Genomic DNA, 23655 nt, shown 5'->3' with positions numbered 1-23655 from the left:
ACTCTGTATCCAGTTCATTTTAGAGAAAGAACTATGACATTAAATATATACAAATTATTTGAACAAAACATCCAGTTAGTTCTGGTTTTATATGCAACTCTATATGTACTAACTAAAATCCAATAGTCCCTGGTGATGTGACATGTGGCATTTGCACTTTTTAGGACTTCCAACTTCCAGGTCACAATCAAAATCTACAGGTCTATGATGATTTTCAAACTCTAAAACAGTGCCCTGCCAGCTTTTGTGAAGCTGTTCCCCATTGACATCTGTCCAATTAGCTTAGCTTAAACTTTTTGTATCCCCAGTGGATAAAAGCAGTCTTTGCTGGTTTTGTCTTGTACATGTTTTATATTTCTCGCCAAAAACATTTTCATCCTGTTAATTTTGAAATCAAATGTATCATTGAGAATCTTTGATGCGAAACATTTCAAACAGGCAGTGACAGCAGTTCGCATTGGGTCAAGTGGCAGACTTAAAAAATCACTACACAGAAAAGGTAACTCCTGTTTATGGTCTTGTTTGCTTTTTAAGATGATAAAATGACTGCAAAATTATTTTAAGTGTGGTTCATAACTAGCTAAAAAAAAGTCATCAAAGGAGCTTAAATGGCATATGAATATAAAATAAGTGAATGGAAAATACTTAAACTAAGCAAACAATCAGTGCAAATAAAAAATGTAAACAACATATATTGTGGGAAGTCACATAAAAAATGTTCTTCTTTCCTTTTTTTTTTTTTTTTTTTCCCCATGTCCCACTCACCTTTTGAGAAGTAAAATAATGAGTGCAGTAAAGCCAATAATGCCTGCCAGTGTTCCAAGCACAATGGCCAACACTGGATCAGATGGTTCAGGACCAGGAAGCCCCCCCTGAAACAAGCATATGAAACCTCAGTTACCAGCAGCAGAGCTTAGTGCAGCATTGTTTGCCCCCTCATGGTTCACAGCTGTCTTTATTATTGCTGATGTGAAGTGAAGTTAGTTTGAAGCTGAATATTCAGCAGAAATTCACTCTGGAGTCAGGGGCATCTGTCTCACACCGTCTTCTCAGAGTTAGTAGGGGAAGAAGGGTTAACTTACCTTCCTGGTCTCACAACTTTGACTGACGAGGAGAATATCTACAGATGATGTTTATCTGTTAAACTAACAAGCTATGAATGAATGAATTTTATCTCATCCATGTAGATGACAGCTTAAATGGTGAAAAACACAAATAAGTGATAATCAATACAAATGAAAACAAAACAAGACAAGACAAAAACTTCTCAAGGTTTTCAGTTTACATGAGCAAAAGGAGTAGGAAAAAGTATTAACTTAACTAATACTAAAGCTCACCAAAACTGCATTCTAAAGTAGAACAAGCTAAATAAATAAACTGCTCCATCACCTTCAAGTGTTAGACTTGCAGCTACTCTATCAGAGTAACAAGGGCTTTGTCTACGTGATAAAACAACACTTGGACCATAACACAGTTAAGAACATAGTGAAGCTGTACAGAGAGGAGGAGCCCAAAGTTTTGCAAAATCTAACAAAAGAAAAAAATGCTTCAAATTGCAGAGAATGTATGTTATCAGTGGTGTGTTTCTATGTGTTTTTAAAGCCTTTTTATCTGACAGATGTTACGTTTCTGCGAGTCACGCAACATGAAGGACAGGGGTCACGGACAAGGAAACGAACAAAAAGAAAAATCTGCACCTTTATCAAACATAAATAAAGCCTTTGGGTTTCTAAAAGGTGGAGTGGAGGTATGACTCCCCACAACCACCCACTGATTCTACCAAAAGGGTAGACAAACTTAAATTAGGCTTTTAACAAATAGTAGAGTTTGCTTGGTGGGGGGTTAACATTAAATGAAAAAGTTGTCCTAAAACTTAAATAATCCCAACTCGTATTTTGAACACACTGTCCTCAAACACGCACAACCACGCACCCTCTCACAATCACTCAACTCACACAAACCAAAAGAAAACCAACTGAAGGTGTTGGCTCTTTGGTGTCACACACCAAAATGAGGGAAAGAGCCTCCTTTTAAAACCTACCTCCACTGATTGAGCACCAGCTGTGTGCAGTGAGACCAGGTGAGCTGAGTGAGAGGCTCGTTAGGAGTGCTTGAGGTCAGAAACTACCTCCATACGTAACACAGATGACAGACAGCTTCTATCACTTGGCATCTACATGTTGACATTTAGTTACGTAGAACAAGACTGTGATACAAACAGCTCTGTTTGTCAACTTTTATTTCAGGGTTATATCATAGTGTTGTCAGTCTGTGTGCTTGAAAACAACTGTACTAAAATTAAAATATCTGACGTGAAATAAATGCACTGAGAATTTCAACTTATTTGTGAAAACAGAGCTTGATTAAGCGTTTCCTTGTGGGCATAATGTGCAGCTCAAAAGTAGAAAATACATCCTGATCATATCCCATGATGATGGTCCAGTGGTGAGTCACACCTCTAGTTTTGATACATGCTGTGCTAAGCCATGTGTTTACAGTACGGCTTGTCTAAAAAAAGACACTTCACTTCGGCTCTGCACATTATTTTGTGATAAATCACTGCCTTTTATACTTAACTCAACCCTGTCAGTCCTAAACTTTTCCACTGAGTGTCCATATAGGCCTAAAATAATTCACGGTCATGTCATAAGTTGCATTTTTCTTCTGTATTTGCTCATGGTGTATTATTGGACTTACATATCTTATGTATTTGCAGCACATTTGTTGAACTGGCAGTGAGTTCCTTCAAGTGAAGAACTTGAAACATATGAGAAGGTGTTGTGCAAATGTAAAGAAGTAGAAAAAGAGTGTACAAGCAGCAGCTTACAGAGACAGCAACAACAGCACAGAGTCTTCTGAAAATGACTTGCAAATTGTAAAAAAAAAAAAAATCTCACTGCAGTAAAAATAAACAGTTCGATTCCAGCTTTGAAATTAAACCAAACAATGCTAAGCTCATGTGGTAAATAGGAATATACTAGAGACGGCAAACAAGTCAGTGGTTTGAACTGCTCTTGCGAATTATTATTCTTGTATTTTTTTCTGTAATTTTAAAATGTTTTGTCATTGTTTACTTTGTTCTGATGTGGATTAAAGTCAAGGAGCTGAGCTGCTGTTTGTATTAGTCCAGGTGTAAAAACACCAGATCGAGTAGTACAATTTTGCATTCATATTTTTTATCATATCCTAATTCTTATTGTAGTTTTACCTATAAATATGACCTTTTTTATTATTTCTATATTTTTATGTGTTGAAATAATGTCCCTATGTTAAAAAAAATAATAATAGTGAAGTTGTTTTGCATGGAAGCTATCTGTAACTTGCATAGTTTTTAATTTTGCCACAAAGTATTTCAGGTGAGGGAATTTTCACAATAGTTATCTCACTTTTAGAGCACAGGGTTATGGCGCCACCTTATGAATGTTTAAAATGAAAACAAAAGCTAAATGAAATTAAAGAGACAGCTCCTGAAGATTCATCTTCCTTCAAAGAGCCATAAATCCCGTCCCTGAAATGACCCTGAGGGCCTCTTTGTTAATGTGACAAAAAGCAAAAGTTCAAACCAAATCCCTGGAGAGGACTTCCCCCACAAGACAGCTTACATGAAAAAAGACTGAGTGGAAGTAGAATCTTAGGTTTGATAAGTTACAGAGAAAACTGTAATGCTATCCACAAAACAACGCCATGCATTTAATCAACCATCAAGACTCCTAAAGATCTCACCAGGTGCACCACAGAAAAGGTCTGGAGCTGTACAGACTATGAAAGATGCTGACACACAATATTCCCAAACTGAAAAGATCTGCTCAGAAAAATGTAAGATCCAGTGTGAGTTTTAAAACTGACAAGTAAGACTTTAATATTATTGTTACTTTGTTATTTTTTCATTATTCTATCATCATAACAATTTCATCTTTTCATGTGTGCTGTCCTCCTTTCTTTTTCTTATTGAGTAAATGTGTTTATCCTTTATTTCAGTCAACATGGTCTCATTTTATGTTGCATGATTCTTGAATTGTCTGGGGTTCTTATGGGTTCCTATGACTTGTGCGTTTTGTTGGGGTCTTGTTTTTGTGTCCTGTCTTTTTGTTTTTCTGTGCTTTGTTGTGTCCTATCTATTGTCAAAGCACTTTGTAAACTGCTGTTTTTTTTAGGTGTTATATAAATAAAGTTATTATTATAAAACACCGTGAGATCCTGAGAACTATTCTACACCAACACCCAGAAGCACTTAAGATGAAAAAAATCATTAATCCACCAACAGCGGACAATGTAGGTGCTTAAATTCTAAACTTTACAGACTTGGCTTCAATGCAAATTAAATAAGCAGCTTACTTCAATAGTTACCTCTCAGACCCAGCTAAACCTAGAACAAACACCCACTGGTGTAATTGTGAGATTTGTGAAGATTGTGAATATGTATTGTATTGAAAACAAAAAAATGTGAGGATTTTTTCTTCACATTGACTAAAAATAAAAAAGTAAAAGAATACATAGCATTTCAGTAGTCATGGATGGTCAATAACAAGATGTGATGTCATCTGTTAAGTCTTACAAATAAAACGTGAATTTGGAAAATAAAATAAAATAAAATAAAATAAAATAAGATAAAATAAAATAAAATAAAATAAAATAAAATAAAATAAAATAAGATTACACATAGTTGGTTTCAGAATTTGCAACCAGAATTACAACACTAATTAAAACATCTTCAGAGATATGGTTAAAAATGAAATAATAGCAGTCTTAGGAGCTGCACAGGGAAAAATAACTGCATAGGTAATTACTTCATCTAAAAAAAAATAATGAGCAATGAACACTTAGAAAAACATTTCACTTCATCACTTCAGACATCAAAGAATTCCTGACAGACAGTAGTCTGTGTATGTTGCTTGCTGTAATTTTCCTAAATGTTTTATTTTGTTATCATATGACAAAGATAAATATTTCAGCACATCTGTTAATCTGTTAGGAATGTGACATATATGTATAGGACTTTGTCAGATTTCAGAATATATGCCTATCCCAGTTTAGAAGTATGACACTAAAATAAAACTTCTTTATCCAAAACTACGTAATCTAAAATACCAGCACTGCTGAGCTTTTTGATATGATACAGATTTAGCTAAATCATTTTTTCAGTCAGAAATGTAACCCAGCACCATCAAAAATTATGAAATACTGCAACAGCAAAAGCTATTTACCACCAGCAAAACTTTTCAAAGACAGAATTTCAAGTTCAAAATTAACCCGGAAAATATTAAAAATAAAAAAAGGTAAGAAAGCTATTTTTACTTACAATTTTTGTGAGTCCAAGTTCTTTCAGTGCGTCATAATGTTCAGAATTAATGACCTTCTCATTGACCTCATCAGCTGATAGAGCATCACCATTGGAGTCAATAAAATATGCCATGATGATCGTTCCACCTGAAGACCTGAGAGCAGAATTCAACTCACTTACACACTGAGAAAGAAGTTTTATCTTCAAATATCCACATTTAATGTAGAATAGTGTGTTTACAGAAACACTGTAACATCTGTGTTCAAATGAGACGCTGGTAATTATTTTAGGTTTATCTCAACAACTACAAATAAATAATCTGAGTTTTTTCTTTATTTTAAACAGACTTCATCATTATTTTGTATGTATTGTGGTTATGTGGTTAAGATATGAGAAAATGAACTTGCCTGGATTTTCTATCAGCCACAGGTCTGATATTAACAATTTCAACTGTAGCCTCAGTGGCAGCACTCAGCTCCCTGGAAACAGAGAAAAATCAAGTCAAAGAGGAACATGGTGAACTCATGTGTGAACCAGATGAGGGAGAAAAATCTCTGGAGACAAAATCAAAGTTTTAAATTCATGTATTAGTGTACCTGATGATGTCAGTGAGGTTTTTCATAACCTCCTCTTCAGAGGATGAAAATTCAAGAACAACTACAGTCGACTTTTCAGCTGTTGATATCTGCAAAATTGTGACAACAGAATAAAAACAGATGTTATTTTTTCTTCTAAATGACCAGTCACAGGAAAAAAAAAATCCTCCTCCATGATTTAATCACTCACCTCCAGCACTGTGCTGGTGGAAAGGTCTCCAGCATCAGTTGCTGTAACTGTTACCAAATACTTTCCTTTCAGAGACACATCGAGCTCTTCAGTTGTTCTGTGAAAAGTGAATAAAACATTAATAAACACACAAATGAATTTAAACAAAAGGCCCCAGGGTCAAGATATGTCAAAGATCATCATATTCATTTGTTCTTTGAAGGGGAAAGTTATTTTTTCATTGTGTTCATGAAACAAATTCTATTTTTTAAAAAACATACATTTTTCATTTATTTTAAAGTTTGTTTTTTTTTTTTTTTTTTTTTACTGCCTTTATCAGACAGGGTGGGACAGTGGATAGAACAGAAGCAAGGTCATGGGAGAAATGAGCTGCAGTTACAACTCATGGGACACTTGACCTGAACCACTGGACCAAACCAGGGCCCCTTGATTTTTTAATGTTTTATTATTTTCAGTAACTCCGGGATTTTTCTTTTCAAATACACTTTTGTTTTCACTTTGTTTAATTTTTTGATATTTTCTTGTCTTTGTTATATCACTTCATAATTTGTGTTTTGAATTACCTGTGATTTTGTCTCTCTTTAGGTAGTTCTTTTTTGTCTGGTTGTTTCTGCAAACCTGTGTCTCTGTTTTGCTTTTCTATGTGTTCACTCTTTATATCTTCATAATCGTGTTGTTTCTCTCAGTAGTTTTTGTGAGTCCCTGCATTGTTGTTGGATTGGGTTGGGAGAAATAAAACTTCAAATCAAACACAACTGGAACACAGAAAGCAAGAAGGATAACTTTGTACTCACTGAATAGTTCCCACATAAACGTCATTTTGCTGTGTGGTGACAGCTTCAAACAGCAGCTTCATGTTGATGGTTTGATTGTTTCTGTCTTTAAACTGGACCTCTGTTACTTCAAACTCAATCTGACGATTCACTCCAGAGTCCCGGTCTGTAGCCTGAGGGCAGCAAAAGGAACAAGGATTGTCATGACTTCATGCATAAACAACATAAACCAACTGATTTTATTTCATATACTCACCATGACCCCTGCAACTGACGTGCCTTTAACGGCATTTTCTGACACCACAACTAAAATCCAAAGACAGAACATGTGTTTAGCTCTTTAGTTTGACAAAAACCAAAAATGACAGACTGCAGTTTGAGATTTACCTTAATGATTAGAGTAGGGGTCATAATATTATTGCCTGTTACCCATTACTTTGTATTAACAATAGACTGATTTTAATTCATACCACTCAACTCATTTGGATTATCTAGTATCAATTCTTCCAGCGCAACTTTCAGTAATAGCATGATTATTTCATTGATATTGTTAAAACGGATGGACATACTTTTGATCACTTTTTTTTTTTGCCATAGTTCACATTGCCAGGACTGTATTATTGAGTTAGAGAAAAAAAACTATTTAAAGTAGAAATCAAGTTCTTCTTGAGGATCAGCGAATGTGTTACAATACAGTGACAGTGGTTTGACAAATTTGTGTAACATAGAGGCTGGTCTGTGCAGCTGCACCTTTATCCACCTGTTGCACAAAAGAAAGAGGTTTAGTGGTTTAATTTGTGTCTCACTTTACTTTCAGATTTTTGGTTTTGGTGAGGAGTACCTGGTGGGGTTTTGTTTTCTCCATCCCTCCCTGCTCTGTCCCTTTACTTTTACCACACAGGATCTACAATCAACACTCCTGCCTCCTATCATTCAATTATCATTACCAACAAAAACTCTGCACTGACATCCAGTCCCTGTCAGATCATTGTGGTAAAACACTTTGACTTATTTAGATAACTTTTTGATCCCCCCCCCCCCCCCAATTTTATCTGCTTGTCTTCAACCCACCTGACACTTGTTTTCCTGTCTCCAGGACTTACCTGCACCCAGCCCACCACCTCCTTCTCACACCTGCCTGCTTACCACTATCTGGACCTATCTATCTGCATCCAGAACCCCTAGCTGCTTTCACCTTACCCTGCACTTTAGAAAACATTTTTGATAATAAGACCAGACTGAGTCTGCCTTTGTGATCTGCCATAAATCATGACACAAGCAAACCTCATTTCAATGGATCACTTATCTAAAAAATTCAATGATAAAATTCTGACGGAAATAAAAGTAGATTAAGTAAAAAAATCTAATATAGTCTCATTAATTTACACTCACCAAACACAGAATCTGAAAAAATGAATTCTGGGATGTTGTCGTTGATGTCTTCGATGTTGATCTCCATTCGTCCTGAAACAATTTGAGAAAAATTCAGTTAACTTTGGTGATTTTTGAATATGTTTGTCAGTGTTTATGATTTAGAAGTTGATTTGTTCTCAAGTGCAGACCTGGTGTAGCACTGTTGTTTTCTCCTTTCTCTGTGAACAAATCCACCACCTGAGCCTCCAGCACCACCTGCTCACATTCTTCATAATCCACCGTGACCTCTGGGTTGACTCTGACTTCCCCTGTAGGATCCACGATGAAGTAACTGCAGGGTTTCATAGAACCGTCACATCTGCATTCGATGGACTCCAGCTCGTAGACCAGAGAGTGGTTTGTGTCTTTGTCCTCTGCTGTAAATCTCCCAACAGCCTCCATGATGGTGGTGTTCTCCTTTACGCTAACAGTTGGTGTTGGCAAGAACTCTGGCCGCTCATCGTTCACATCCTCCACATTTACGACCACCGTCACTTCAGCACTCAATAGCTCCAGGTCTGCTGCCTCCACTCGCAGTGTAAACTGCTTGTGTTCACTCTCATAGTCCAGATTGATTTCAGGGTCCACGGTGATGTTCCCCCTGTAACCCCGCTCCATTTCATAAGTGCGGATGATGAAGCTGCCAAAGCTTCCACCAACAATGCCAAAGGAAATGCGGTTAAAGTCTCTGGTTTGGTCCAAATCCTCAGCAGTGACAGAGCCCACAAATGCACCTGATCAGAGGAAACAGTCATTAAATCCAGACACACACACATCAACACTGAAAGGCTTTGCACATATAAATACCTTTTTCTCCTTCTTTGACTGAGAATTGGTAAGAGGACTCTGCAAACTGTGGTTTGTTATCATTGATATCCTGTGAAGCATCAAAAGGAAACAGTTACCATTTCCAAAAGAAGCAGCAGCATCAGTGCAGATTAATATCTAACCTGCTGAAGCCTCACCTGGACATAGATGGTAACAGGGACTGAGGTGGACAGGGGAGGAGTACCCTTGTCAGTGGCAGTGACATTTAGTTCAATCTTTCCATCAAGCTCTGGGTCCAGGGCCTCACGATCCAGCTCACCACTGTTTCTCAGTACTCCAGTGTCTGGGTCGATTGTGAAGTTGTTGCTGTACTTGCTTTCCTCAATGCTGAACATTATCTGACTGTTTTCTGTGTCAGGGGCGTCTGCATCAGTGGCCTGTCCAAATGAGAAACAGATTGGTTAAACTGACTGTGAAATTGTCTCATCTCATCTCATCTTCTACCGCATATCTGGGCGTGGGTCACAGAGGCAGCAATGCCAACAGAGAAGACCAGTGGCCCCTGTCCCTTGCCACTACTACCAGCTCCTCTGTGTTCGAACATGATGTTAGTCATAGACAAACTGTGACTAGCGCAGAAGTCCAACAACTGAGCACCCCTCTGGATCAGATTAGGCAGGCTGTTCCTCCCAATCACACCCCTCCAAGTCACGCAGTCATAACAAATACCCCAGATGGACAGTGGAATCCTCAGTTGGGGCACTCTCCAGAGCCTGTCCCATAGACTCCAAAAAGGGTGTGTACTCTGTCCTGCTGTTTGGTGCGTAAGCACAAACAACAGTCAAGACATGTTCTCCAACCTGAAGTCACATTTTTGTCCTTAAAAGACCACTAATTAAAAAATGTAGGGTTTATGATTCACCATGCATGATGTCACTCAAAGTTAGGCTTTAAATACAGTGTCCAAATGTATTTGGGATTTGGGGCTGTAGATTGTAACAGATGATTTTGTTGTTACTCTCCAATTTTTGCAGACTCATAAAAGAGGAGAGAATCATAGAAGTCAAAATATTCAATTAGGAGGGGAGGAATGAAATTTTTTAAAGTTTTAAGAGGAGAAAAATGTACTTGGTTTTTACATTACTTCTTGGATAATGCAAAATAGACTGAAGCACCCCTATGAAATGTTAACGTTCATTCATCTTAAAAAGTAAGACAGACATATCAAAAGATTTTTTTCCATTAAGTTTTAAAACAGAAGACTGTACCAAGACTTTTCAAAACCTGTGTACTTTGATTAGCACCATCTTGTTCCATACAACTGCAGAAAAAAATTGTGATATGTCCATGTCTTGGGAAAAGCTTGACTGTATTCTGAACACTTATAACACCAAACAGGGAAAGACTTACAGTAATGTTGGCCACTACTGTCCCAACATCAGCATGTTCGGTCACATTCAGCCTGTACGTGGCCTGTGGAAACTTGGGGCTGTTGTCATTTACGTCCTTGATGTTGATAGTAACTGTAGCTGTGGATTGGAGGCTGGTATCATCCTGATCTGTGGCGATCACCTGTACGATAACACATCACAGACATACATCAGACAGGCTTCACAATGACACAGATACAAACCTCAGATATAAATGTCTGTTGTTTCTCCACATACTTCTACAATCATTTGCTGTGTTTTCTCGTAGTCCAGTTTTTCAGGCTGCCTGACCACAAGTTGAACGATGCTGTCTGACATGGTGAACTGAGGCTGAACAGAAAACACGTCCTTGTCGGGTCCTCCCAGGGTCAGCTCAGTGTTGGAAATCTATGAAAAGCAAAACAAGAGGTTGTTAATGATCAATTATTGATGTAAAGTTGAGCTGCTTACAATGTATATCACATACTTCAGAAAATCTCATCTCTTTGTCAAACATTGTTCTCTCTTACCTTGTCCAGATCTCTGACTGTCATGTTGATGGAAATAGTCCCCGAGTGCTCATAGACCTCCTCTGTGAAGTGAGTTTCTTTCAAACAGGAGAACCCACACTTGTAAAACTCTGGCTTGTTGTCGTTGACGTCAATTATTCTGATCTGTACTCTTGTTGTGACATTAGTATAGACCCCATGGATGTTTGGATTAGACTCAGTGGCCTAAAAGAGAAAAAAATGAAAACAAATTTTCTCGATGTGGATATATGCTCTTTGAGTTTTTAGTTCCTGGTTTAAAGTTTCTCCCATTTACCCACATTTCAGTCAGGACACCTCTCATCAAATGCCTGAGGTGAGGAGAGTACACCTCCCTTCTCTTTCACATGTACACTAAGCAGCAACCTGCTGATTGGATGTGTAGATATAATCACCTGATGGAGCTGGCTAAAATATAACAGCTGATGATCTGTGGGATGAGCCCGACTTTGTGGATTGACTGAACTAACACTATGCTCAATATTAAGGGGATGTGTGGATGGAGGATGAGTGTGAATGAATGAATAAATAAATGGGTGGGTCAATGGATGGGTGTAGCCTCTTCTTCCCTGATGCCCTCAGAACAGGGGGCAGCTATGCATTGATTCAACATTCACGTCTATAAGCTCGGAAACTCAACCAAAATCTTATGTAAACCATTTTTATGACCATCAAACACCTTTCAAGCAATGAAAACAGAAGGCCGCACAGCCACAGCATCAGTATAAACATAATAAAAAAAATGCTTTTAGTAAGGCAGTCGCATCAGAAGTACAGAAACAGCTTCTCCCTGAAAGCAGATACTCCACTGACTCCAACTGTTTTTATCTCTCTGCAACTAAAAGACAAAACAAACCACTCACCTGTGAAATTTTGTCTTACCTTTGCTGTTAAACATAGATTTTAATCGTCATAAAAACCCTATCACTACATGCCTACATCTCCATAAGAGAGATAATTTCCAGCTCAGTCAACCACTTTTATTGTTCAAGCAGTGATTGGAGGAAGGAGCTTGTCTATCGATTATTGTAACATATGTCTGCCTATGTTCATGCTATTCTACTGACATAAAGGCAATCCCCAGAATGTGATTCCACTGGCTCTGATGGTTTTATAGAGGTGTCAATCATCCAAATTTACCAATGAGGAAAGGATCTACTGCCCAACGTAACTCAGATAGCAGAGCCATCAGTTTAAGATAATTTTCACACAGAGTTTGTAATGTCAGATAAACCACATTTATTCTGAGCATGTCATTCATCTCAACATTAAAGGGTACCACTTGTGACCACACTGCAAAGAAAACGTTCAGCTCAGATCTGGCCCAAACACTGCAGTCATATCTAAATGTTCTCTGGCCAGACCAGATGGAAGAGGCCCAAAAGCACAAAAAGGCCAATTATCTTTTTGTAGTTAATGAGTGTAGAAGCTACTGTTATAGAGCCCACTGCAAGCCTTTTATGGTAAACTGCAGAAATCTTTATCTGCATTGGACTGTCACTCTCCAGGGCATCAAAAGTTTCAGCATAGTTGACCACGAACCGGGGGATCATCAACCAAGGTTCAATCACTTAAGTCATGATGTACGATGACCAAAGACCAGGACTGATTTTGATCCTGGGTTCATCATGAAAAATGTGTTCAAGGTGCTACTGCTAATGTCTGTAGAGATCAACCTTATTTCCATTACATATTTTAATTTACTGTTACACCTGGTCATAGAGTTTGGCAGACATTTATTTTGATTTGCTATTCACAGGTAACTGTCCTTTTAGTGTCACTGCACAGGTGTGTAAGCTAGTCCCTTAAAGTCTTCCTTAAATCCAGTCCTCTGCTCTCTTTCTATCTCTGTCTAGTAACAAAAAACACCTTCTTCACAATAGTGTAAAAATAATGAAGCATGGAAGTGTTGTAGTTATTTTGATCCACAACGAGCCTGGAAATGTTGCACAATTTGTCAGTTAATCAGACAGACACTAATTATGACACACTATAATTAGTACAGAGGGGTAAAATGATGAGCCCTAAAAAACACAAACCTTTACAGTCAGTGTTACATTATCACCATATTCCTCTCTGTCAATTTCTGACAACACAGATATGATGCCTTCATCAGATGAGATTGCAAACAGGCCGTTCATCGAAGCATCTGTTTAACAACAGGGAGAAAACAAATTTATATTTTACCTCTCAATCAAAAAGAATAAAAAAAGAAAGAAAGAAAGAAAAAAAAGAAAGAAAGAAAGAAAGAAAGACAGAAAGAAAGAAAAAAACAATATTTTTAGAGGCTAACCTTCAATGCTGTAGGTGATTCTGTAGTCCTCTCCTGTGTTCTGGCTGGCAGCAGTCACATTAAGCACAAATGTTCCCTGAGAGATGAAAAAATGGAGGACAGGAAATTGATATTTCTCGTACAAAACTTAAGGTAGCTTTACTTCTGAGCCAGATCTACCATATGGGCAATATGGGTGTGTGCCCAGGGGCACATAAGGACCCTCCAGAATGAAAGAGGAGTTGGGGGTGGGGATGTATTTCCATCCAATCAGATGGCTTAAAAGAGACTGCAATGGACTTTATATGCTGTAATGTATGTTTGTCATAAAAAATCTGTAATAAAAATGTCATTCATTTTACCTGACCCACTATCAGTTTGGATGCCTTAATGTGTCAAAACAAAGAGAGTAATTGCTACAGTGTGCAAAGTTCTGTAATCGTAGACTTTACACCTGACATGTATCACAAGGATTTACTGACATTTGTGTTTCGATTTGTGAGCGAGAAGGGAAAACTAATTGAGCGTTCATTGGCTTTGAGCCCATTCACAGTCACAGTGGGTCAAGTCTGGCTGACTGTAGGACTAAAATATTCAGAGATTTGAGACTGGATCCTCTAACTGCCGTGGTCAGGTGTATGACTACGCAGCAGTTATATCAGGGAAATACAAGAGGTTGTAAGTTCATCTGAAAAAAAACAACCTCACTCATTCGTTGTGTTTTGTGCACAGCACACTGAACTTAGTTCGTGTGAACTGTGTTGAAAATATTTGTTGTGAAGCAAGCCAGTTTTTGTAATTCCTACAAGCATTGTAGGCTTTTTTCTCCACTTCCACCCACCGATAGAATAGTGTTTATTTCCAATGTCACACTGAAGCTAAAATCCCTCTCAAGTACCAGATGGAGTTGTAGAGGGGACTCCATGAGAGCACTTTGTGAAAATTATGGTCAAATAAGAGAGGCCTTAGAGATGTTGACAACAGTTGACAAGGAGCGACAGGACACGCAGCGTGAGGCTTCAGCCCTAAGTTCCAAGCTTGAGAAGCAGGAGACTGTGCTGTGACCGTATTGTGGGGCACTGTGCTGCGTCAATTCAATCTTACAGGCAACAGCCTGCAAAAAAGAGACACAGACCTTATGACAGCTGTGCGCCTTTTGGAATCGCTGTGCACTTTCATTGCATCACTACGACGGCACTTTGTAGACTTTGAGACATGTACCCAGGCTGTCATAGGTGTGAAACAGACATACCAGTTCGATACTCATCACATGAGTAAAAGAAGGGTCACTGATGAAGAGACAGCCGACAATGGAGTCGTTTTGACTAGGAGCAAAAAGTTTTAAGTTCAGATATTCATTGTGTCATTATTGACAGTTTACGCTCTGGTCTAAACAAACAGCTGGATGCATACATTGACATCAATGGTCGCTTCAGTGTGTAATTTGACATGCACTGTGACTACACTGCCCTCCGCAGAGGGCCTAAATCTCTCTCCTCTTTGTATCTAACTGACTTGGACAAGGCCTTAGCTGGTGAGCTGATCCAGCTCAGGTCTTTTGGTAGATAGATACTCCAAGAATTCTATTGCAAGTTCTGCTGAGGGATGGACTCCAGACAACCATCCCCAACGTCTTTGTTGCATTCAGACTTTTACTCAAACTGCTTGTATCCAGCTACAAAGGAGAGAGGACGTTTTTACAGCTGAGACAGATAAAAAATGAGCTCAGAACAACCATGGGACAGAAAAGACTTTCAGCCCTCTCTTTGATGGACATTGGGTCTGAGCTTGTGAAGGAGCTGGATTTTGAGGACCTCATGCAAAATAAGAGACTGGATAAAAGAACTTCCAAAGGTAAGAATAATTTGATTACGCTGGCTGTGAGTGTTTGTTGAGCTTTCATCTGTTTTGTTAGTGTGCTGTCATTAATTTTGTAAATTTATCTGATGCTGTTTGCATAACCATAATGTGTAATGCATCACTGTGGTGTGATGCTGTGAGGGGTATATGAGCTTCAGTGCACAGGGGCCCCTGCCTTACTCCCTGTAGATTGGTGTATTTTCCCTACACGTTTTCCTACTACAATTTTTGTATCGTTTTCACAAAAACCTGCTAAAACCACAATTTAACCTTAGGCTCTCACAAAGAAATATAGGTACAAAAACATAATATTTCAAAGAAAAGTCACACAAAAGAATATGTTTCTGTTGCAAAACAATAAAGTCAATAACCACTCACCAAAGGAGAATTTTCTTCAACACTCCCCACGTATGGAGCACTGATGAAATGTAGGCCATCAACCGTTATAAAGGCATAGGTAACACTTGAGAAGTAAATGGTCACATCAAAATAGCAACGACCTCCACCGTCCTGTTTTTTGGGGGACAAAGTTAGAAGGTTTACTGCTTTCCTGTAAGATTCAAAGACAAATCGGCCAAGTAATAAGTTTATGTTGCAGCCATGTGTAATGGATATTACATCAGTGTTGACTGATGAGAACAGGAATACAAAAAAAGTTCACAGCCAACAAAACACACACAAACATTTTGGCAAAAACACTCCAGACAGGCTGGAAACAGGCCAATCACCAAATGCCCATCATGACAGGTTTATCATATTTGGCTGAAGATCATGATTGGTTTGCAAGTCTAAATAAGGAGAAAAATCCAAACACTCGCTACTTAAATGTTGGGCTCTGAATTGGCAAAACAACACTTCTGAAATTCCAAGTACAGAGGATTACAGCAAGGGGGATTGGTATAATAATAATAATAATAATAAATTTTATTTATAGAGCGCTTTTTGAAAAAACTCAAAGTCGCTTTACATAAAAAGTTAAAAGTGCAGATAAAAGACACGTGAACAACAGAAAACAGATAAGAGCGGAAAGTTACAGTGCAAAGGTAAAAACATAGAGCGTTGAGGAGGGACTGTGGATTACTGGTTGAAAGCAGTGCGGAAGAGGTGTGTTTTTAAACTGGATTTGAAGGTGGTGAGGTGAAGGTGGTAGTTAGTATTTAAGAAGCCAACACATTTAAGAAGCCAACACAACCACATCCACAAAAGTTGAGCTAAAATACTGAGGCCCTTTAACTGGAAACACCAGTCCCCACAATCCACCCTGGAATCTAGTTCATGTTACTGGACAGCAGCATTGGTACAGCTACACAACTGTCCTACAGTAAAACCAAAACCAGTCTAAAACTGTAAAGCAGAAGCACTGAAAACTGCAGTTCTTTTTCTTTAATTTTTTTACTTCACTATGTAATAATGCCCATTTTGTGACAAACTGCTATGACTCTTGAATGCAATACCTAACAAACTTTGCTGCAATATGCAATAAGTCCTTCCATATTCCATCAGTAATTATGAAATGCAGAAAAAAGTAAGAATTCTATGCATTATGTATTAAACCACCAAAATATATTTCTTGATTTGAAAAAAACAAACAAACAAAAAACTTTATACAATCAGAACAAATTTGACTTTGAGCATACCAGTATGGATTGTAAATGGAAGAAAAAAGTGTGACATTATCCCACAATGAAGTAAAATTTCTTACATTATTACATAACGTGGCTTTATTACATAATGTTGCACTACAGAACTCCTAACCTCATCCACTAAGTTGCATTCATGGCCAAAACTCCATATCAGAAACAAATGGGTGATATCATGGACACTGAGTCCATTGAGAACAATTTTTTTTATACCTAATCTATCCCCCTGTGAATGAATTTTTGTTTTCTTTTTTACAGCAGCAGCAATAAAATGAAAAAGAAATAGTTATTTAAACTGAAAATTAAGAAATTTTCACCATGTGACTTCCAGAACAAATTAAGGACAAGAATAAGCATAACATTGAATATGAAGAAGACACCTGCAAATGACTGCATTTTATAGTTATTGGAAGTATTAATTTTTCCAATTAATGGGTTTAACCAGCAAAGCATATAACTTACTGTTGCATTTATCTGCAATTGATAGACAATGCTTAGCTCGGTGTTATTCAGATTTCCAAGTAGTCTGACTTCACCGGTGTCATTTACAATGCCAAACAGTCCAATTCCAGAGCTCGGGGTGACCTGGAATATAAAGTGTGAATGTTGATTGAGGAAAGGTCATGAACGTATTTAGCTTTTTGTGTATTGTTGTATAGATTATAGACAGGGGAAGCTTACTTCTTCAATGCTGTAACTAATAAAACCAGCCGGTTTAGCGTCTGCATCTGTGGCCTTCACTGTGAACAGAGACGACCCCACAGCAGTATTCTGGTGAATGTGATTGGAACAAAAACAGAAACAAAAAAAATACTTTAGTTTTTCTGAAGGACTTCAATACAGATAATTATTAACATATAAAGACAGTTCAGAAATGTCTCAAATAACTGTGGAGTAGAAAAATGTGAATGTTCAAAAATGTGTTAATGTTTGACTTACTTCTGGCAGTAAAAAATCATATGATGTCTCTTCAAACACAGGCCTGTTGTCATTGGTGTCCCTTAATATTATATATATTTCTCCAGTTATCTAAAAAAAATAAACATTACACAGACATTCAGTTCACTAATGGTCTGAAATGAAACATTGAAATTACCTGAAGTGTCACTCACAGTATTTTCACCATCACTGACAATAACAATAAGCGGCATCACATAACTACTCTGAAAGAAAAACATAAAAAAAACATCTGATAAGTTGAAGAAACTCACAAACAGAGGATCAGAATAAATCATATCATAATACTGAAGGGTGGCTGCGATCCTCCGGATCATACCTCTCTATCTAGCTGTCTTGTGACTGTTACTCTCCCAGTGTTTCTCTCAACTTCAAAGTATGCAGCATTGATCCCAGAGAGAGAAAAGGTCAGTGGATCATTGTCGGCATCTGTTGCAGCTATAGTGAAAGCCACCTCACCTGCAGAAACAAAATCAGAGAAATTAATATAAATGTTTTTATTACTCATGTGTGATTTTACAAAGGTGAAATAAAAACAGAAACAAATGTTCGACCAACCAATTGGAATGTCCTCGCACACACTGTACTGTAACACAGTAAGTTCAGGATTGGAATTTGCTGTAAATAAACAAATAGAAAGAAAATTAAACAAATGGACACACACACACACACACACACACACACACACACACACACACACACACACACACACACACACAAAACTAATAATACACATGAACAAAATTACATTAAAATGAACCAAGTACTCACCTTTGGTTTGTATGAAAACACACAAAAGGCACAACAACACACCTCTTGAGAAATCCCCCATGTCTGAAAAGGAAAAGAAAAGTGTGAAACTTCATTCATTACTTTACACTTGCTGCATCAGTCAACAAGTCCATCAAACAGCATCCATTCAGCTAGACATAAAACAACAATGTGTATAAGACAAGCTTTTACCATCAGTTATAACTTTGATATGTGAACCTCTTCTCTGGTATGACTTACAGACTGACCTGGAACTGGGTAATAGTGGTTGCTTATGTATTAATGTAGTGTATTTAGATATTGTCACATATTGTCAGGTATCGACCCTGTCCCTGTCATGACAGATTCATCAACTGAAAGGATATTGGGAGCACATGTAAAGCATTAAGCAGTCACATCATCAACATCATGAAAGCAGTAAAGAGAAACATTTAAATGGATTAACTGGCAGCTGATTTCAGCAGAATGATTCACTGCACCTTAACTATGTTAAGAGGAAATGTATTTTTACAGCTAGTAGCTTGGACACTAACACACAACTTGATCAACAAAATTTGAATTAGAAAATGCCAATGCAAATGTAGGTAACAACTAATGGTTTTGTTTGTTGCAGTTAAACAAGAGGGGCTTTTGTATAGTAAAGTTGTGGGCATCACAATGTTCGTTCATTTTCCTAAACCACTTATGTACAGGTTCGTGGCTGGCTGGAGCCTATCCCAGCTGTCATTGGGCATCTCAGTGAATGTGGTGAAACGGATCATAACATGATATTTGTATGCATGCAATGTCTAAACACTTGATGTGTTTTTTAAATGTGATATTCATTATGTGACAGCAATTTGAACACACTCTGTAAAACAATCCTTTTATATGCCTGTCTTGGTTTTTCCTTTTTCAAGTAAATCTCCATAAAGTTGCTCCAGAACAGAGGATAATAAACTGTGGCAGCCAAAAAGGTATTCCATTGTCACCCTGGCTTAAATCAAGCATATCTGTACTTTCCCATCATGAGACCTTGAGGATGCTCTCATTACAGAAGTTGATTATCTTTTAGGATCACTCATGTCTGACAATGAGCTGAATCCTCTCAGAGGGGCTCAGGAAGATGACATTTAACTGAGCTGGAAGCTTAAAGCCAGACAAGAACATCTCATCTAAAAGCAGGTTGGTGTCTGAAGCTCTTAAGTTTGACCTAAACCCTGGTCTCACACAGCGGACAATTAAAAAAAAAAAAAGAGACAAAACCATGTTATTTTTATGGAACAAGTAACAGAGCCCTTTGCTGCTCATTAAAGTCCAGAGTAAGATTCTGTTACACTGTGGTTCCAACAATCTTTATAAAAATTTCCAGGATGTACTGATTTTTTTTTAATAATGAGCAATGAAACATCAGCACTCAGCAAATTGGATGTACCTAAAATGGCCGATCGCTTAAGCCTTGCCTGTTTGAGTCACAACACAGATCAACAGAGACTGATTGCTTTGGACCTTGGACAATCATGATTGGTGAACAGACAAACAAACAAAACTGCCATTGCGATCAAGAGCATATAATCTGAATGTTTTGAAAATCTCATTGAAATTCTCTTAAAAGTCTACACATCAAATCCTTTTTTAAGCTTAACGTCAAAGAAAAGTTAGTCACATGAACATGTTTCGGATGAAAAAACGAAAATGATAGTCTAACTTACCACCTGATGTTCACCTAGGAGCTGCTCCTTACTCAAACCATAAGAGAACTTTGACTCTGAGGGCTATAAAAATAAATGATTGATGAATAAAGCAGGAACAACATATTACGGTTAACTAAGCTTCTTCCTCTATCCTAAGTCATCTTTCTAAAATGTAAAAGCTCAAGGATTAAAAACTCAAAGTTCCACTTGCTGTGTTATGACTGCTTATGTCTCTGGAGAACAAGGACACGATCATGAATATCCCAAAATTAGGATTAAATATTCATTAAAGAAAAATAGAGGTAAAAGAGAAGTTCATTCAGTGACTCTGTGCCAGCAGTAGCATATGATCAATCTTAAATTATATTGCCCAAAAAGGATAAGGAAAGAGCTGTGGATTATATCAAGTTTAACACCAGCTTAACACTGTCAAAAAACAAAACTACATAATCCTCTGCCCCTGCTTGAAAAGAAGGCAAGGCAAGTTTATTTATATATCACATTTCAGCAGGGCAATTCATTGTGCTTTACAGAGAAAACATATTAAAAGAAAATAATTAAAATTCATTAAAAAAGCAGATAAAAAACAATGTAGAATAAATGTCTTAAATTGAAATATATATATATATATATATATATATATATATATATATATATATATATATATATATATATATATATATATATATATATATATATATATATCTTTAACAAATTGATAATTTTTTTTACCACATAAACACAGAAGAGTACCAAATTTGTACCGTTGAGTACGGTACTGACTGCCAGGTACCGGGTATCGGTACCATATCGTTTCAAATGTGAAAGTTACCCATCCCTAAATCCAGATGACCTGAGTGGTCTTGATGGTTCAAACTGGATTAGAAGATCATTGATATATTTTGGCCCTAATCCATTCAGAGCTTTGTAAAGCAACAGGAGTATTTTAAAGTCTACCCCCTGACAAACAGGGAGCCTGTGTAAAGACTTCAGAAGTGGACTCATGTGATCCACTTTCTTGGTCTTAGTGAGGACTTGAGCAGCAGCGTTCTGAACCAGCTGCAGAAGAAGCAGAAATTCACTTGACATAAAAATTCACAAAACCCTGTGTTTCATGCAGGTGAACCTGGAGCTGGTGCATTGTTAGTCTAAATTTCTTGTTAATCAAAATTTGAATCATAAAATGCCAATTTTGCAACATGAGATACAGAAATGTGGATAAAAAACAAATGGTGTGGTTTGTTGCAGTCATACCCACACTCCTGTTTTGCTATAGCAGGAGATTAAGCTGACAACCAGACATATTTCTCAGCTATGAGGGTCTTTAAAACAAAGTATAGGCAGCTCCAATACTTATCTTGTTGGAAGGGATATTTTCAATACCTCTGCTGTGCAGACAGCTTTAATGAATTTTCTCTATCCTCACGTGATAGCATTAACCCACTGAAGGAGACGGTGGATTTCTTTCTCTTCTACTCTCAACAAAGGCAGATGCTTTTCTTCTAGCTCTCCCCTCCCTATCTGCCCTGCTTGTTCTTGGTCTGTCTCTGTCTGAAATATCAGAGCCTCTCTTTGTATCCTATCCAAAACTGAAAATCATGGATTTGATTGGCTGGTCTCTCAAAATTGATCAAATTTCCTCCATGAGGAAACTGGGCAAATAGGACCCCACCTGCCCGGCAGAACGTTTGAAGCCAGGTATACAATCAGCACCTGGGATACTTGGAGGACCATATGCCTATGGATCCTTTCCATCAAGGATACTAAAGATGTCTCCACATTAGGATTTATGATAACAGGCTTTCTGCTGTTTGGAGTTGGCGGTTTCCTGATTTATTGCAAACTTCAGAAGGCACAGGCAGCACATTTGGCAATTGACACACTGCCCGTCATTGAGGGATTGTGCAGGGCTGTCAACACTCAGACTCAAATGATATACAAGCTAAATCACAGGCAGGATGAGATTTCTTGACTTCTTTGCAAGAAGGTCAACAATTTGGACAAGTTTTCAGCTTGGCTGTAATGGGCCACCAAATTAGGTCATTTTGCAAGCCAAAGAGTTGACCAGTGGGACTTTAAGGCAGACTTGGAAAATTACAGAAAGTCTTCCTGACCCAAACAATCTTTATCTCCCATTCAGCTCCTCTGCCTCGGCCTTGGTGGGCTGATAACGCTCTACTCCCCTGCATGGTATGCAGGCAGATGTTTTACCTCCCCACACTACTTCTGTGAACTTGTCTCTGGTTTGGAACTCTTCAAGGTCGTCTCCACGGCAACAGCCGTGGTCTTGGCATCATCAGATGGCAGAGACATTGTTGAGTCTGGATGGAGATGAAGTCTACGGGCTTACACATACACACACACGATGACACACAGCACACACACAACCTCAGACTCAACAGCTTCTTTGGCTCATTACTGTGCAGTCTGCTGGGGGCTGTGAGCCCCTCTGTGTCTGTGCAGTGACATTTGTGCAAGTCTTCGAGTTTTTGTTTGTTGTTAACATGTGCTTATATGCTGAGGTGTTTTTTTTCTTAATCTCAAATTATGTCCCCTTTTGGGGCATAGTCTGGAATTTACCTTTATCCCCCTCTCTTCTACCTAATGTTTTTATTTACATACCTATTAAAACAGGGCACTGAGCATGCTAGCAGCTCCCAGGTTCTCTAAGCCAAACACATATCTCTCCAGGATACACCTTGAAATCCTGTCATGTTACTGGAAAAAAACAAATACAGCAGGAAGTGGCCGCAGAGACCCTGGAAACCACACCACAAACTTTTAGCTGGGCTTTGGGCAAATGAAGGATGTATAGAGCACACAAACTCATTTATATGCCTGTCTTGGTTTTTCCCTTTTTAAGTAAAGCTCCTGAAAGTTGAAAAATGAACTGTAGCCGCCAACAAGATGTTCTATTGTCACCCTAAATCTAAATCAAGCACATCTGTATGTTTCCCATTATGAGACTTTGTAGACATTCAGCTGAGCTGAAAACTTAAAGCTCGACAAGGAAATCTCTTCAGTCCCGCTGTTATGGATCAACTAATGGAGCCTTTTGCAGCTTATCAAAATCCAGGGAAAGAATCTATTACACTCTGGGTCCAAGAGTCTTTGTAGAAATTTTCAGAATGTAATAATTTCTTGATAATGAGCAAAGAAACATCAGCACTCAGCAAATTTGGTGTACCCCAAAAAGGCCAATCACATTAACTTGACTTTGCCTGTTTGAGCCACAACACAGATCAACAGGAACTGATTGCTTTGGACCTTGGACAATCATGATTGGCAAACAGACAAAAAAACAAAACTGCCATTGTGATCAAGTACATATTAACTTGACAATTTCACTTGAATTCTCTCGAAAAACAACAATTCCTTTCCTAATTTAACTTTAAGGAAAAGTTAGTCACATGAACATGTATCAGATGTAGAAACTAAAACAATAGCAGTCATACTTACCAACCAACATTCACCAGAGCGCTACTCCTTACTAATTTTATTAGT

At 37.9% G+C, this 23655-nt stretch overlaps 1 protein-coding gene across 1 annotated transcript; it reads right to left on the bottom strand.

Moving 5' to 3' along the window:
* Window positions 1–761: 761 nt before the first annotated feature.
* LOC141793919 (cadherin-related family member 2-like) lies at window positions 762–22464 on the bottom strand. The gene is made up of 25 exons (XM_074674793.1): window positions 22386–22464; window positions 18479–18541; window positions 18266–18325; window positions 18027–18166; window positions 17847–17913; window positions 17690–17769; window positions 17432–17521; window positions 17213–17335; window positions 15489–15620; window positions 13272–13347; window positions 13018–13127; window positions 10961–11164; window positions 10689–10838; window positions 10432–10593; window positions 9219–9458; window positions 9061–9130; window positions 8403–8987; window positions 8233–8304; window positions 7097–7146; window positions 6862–7013; window positions 6068–6164; window positions 5878–5966; window positions 5689–5760; window positions 5300–5435; window positions 762–872 (listed from the first exon to the last, which is right to left on the bottom strand). The coding sequence occupies exons 1-25, from the start codon at window positions 22462–22464 to the stop codon at window positions 762–764; spliced, it is 3210 nt and encodes a 1069-aa protein (XP_074530894.1).
* Window positions 22465–23655: the final 1191 nt, after the last annotated feature.

The sequence above is a fragment of the Halichoeres trimaculatus genome, unplaced genomic scaffold (genome assembly GCF_033239565.1).
Source record: "Halichoeres trimaculatus isolate MK-OKI-2021-1 unplaced genomic scaffold, fHalTri1.1 fHalTri1_scaffold_7, whole genome shotgun sequence".
NCBI lineage: Eukaryota > Metazoa > Chordata > Actinopteri > Labriformes > Labridae > Halichoeres > Halichoeres trimaculatus.
Note: the sequence above shows the minus strand (reverse complement) of the source record. Positions and strands in the feature narration are given on the sequence as shown.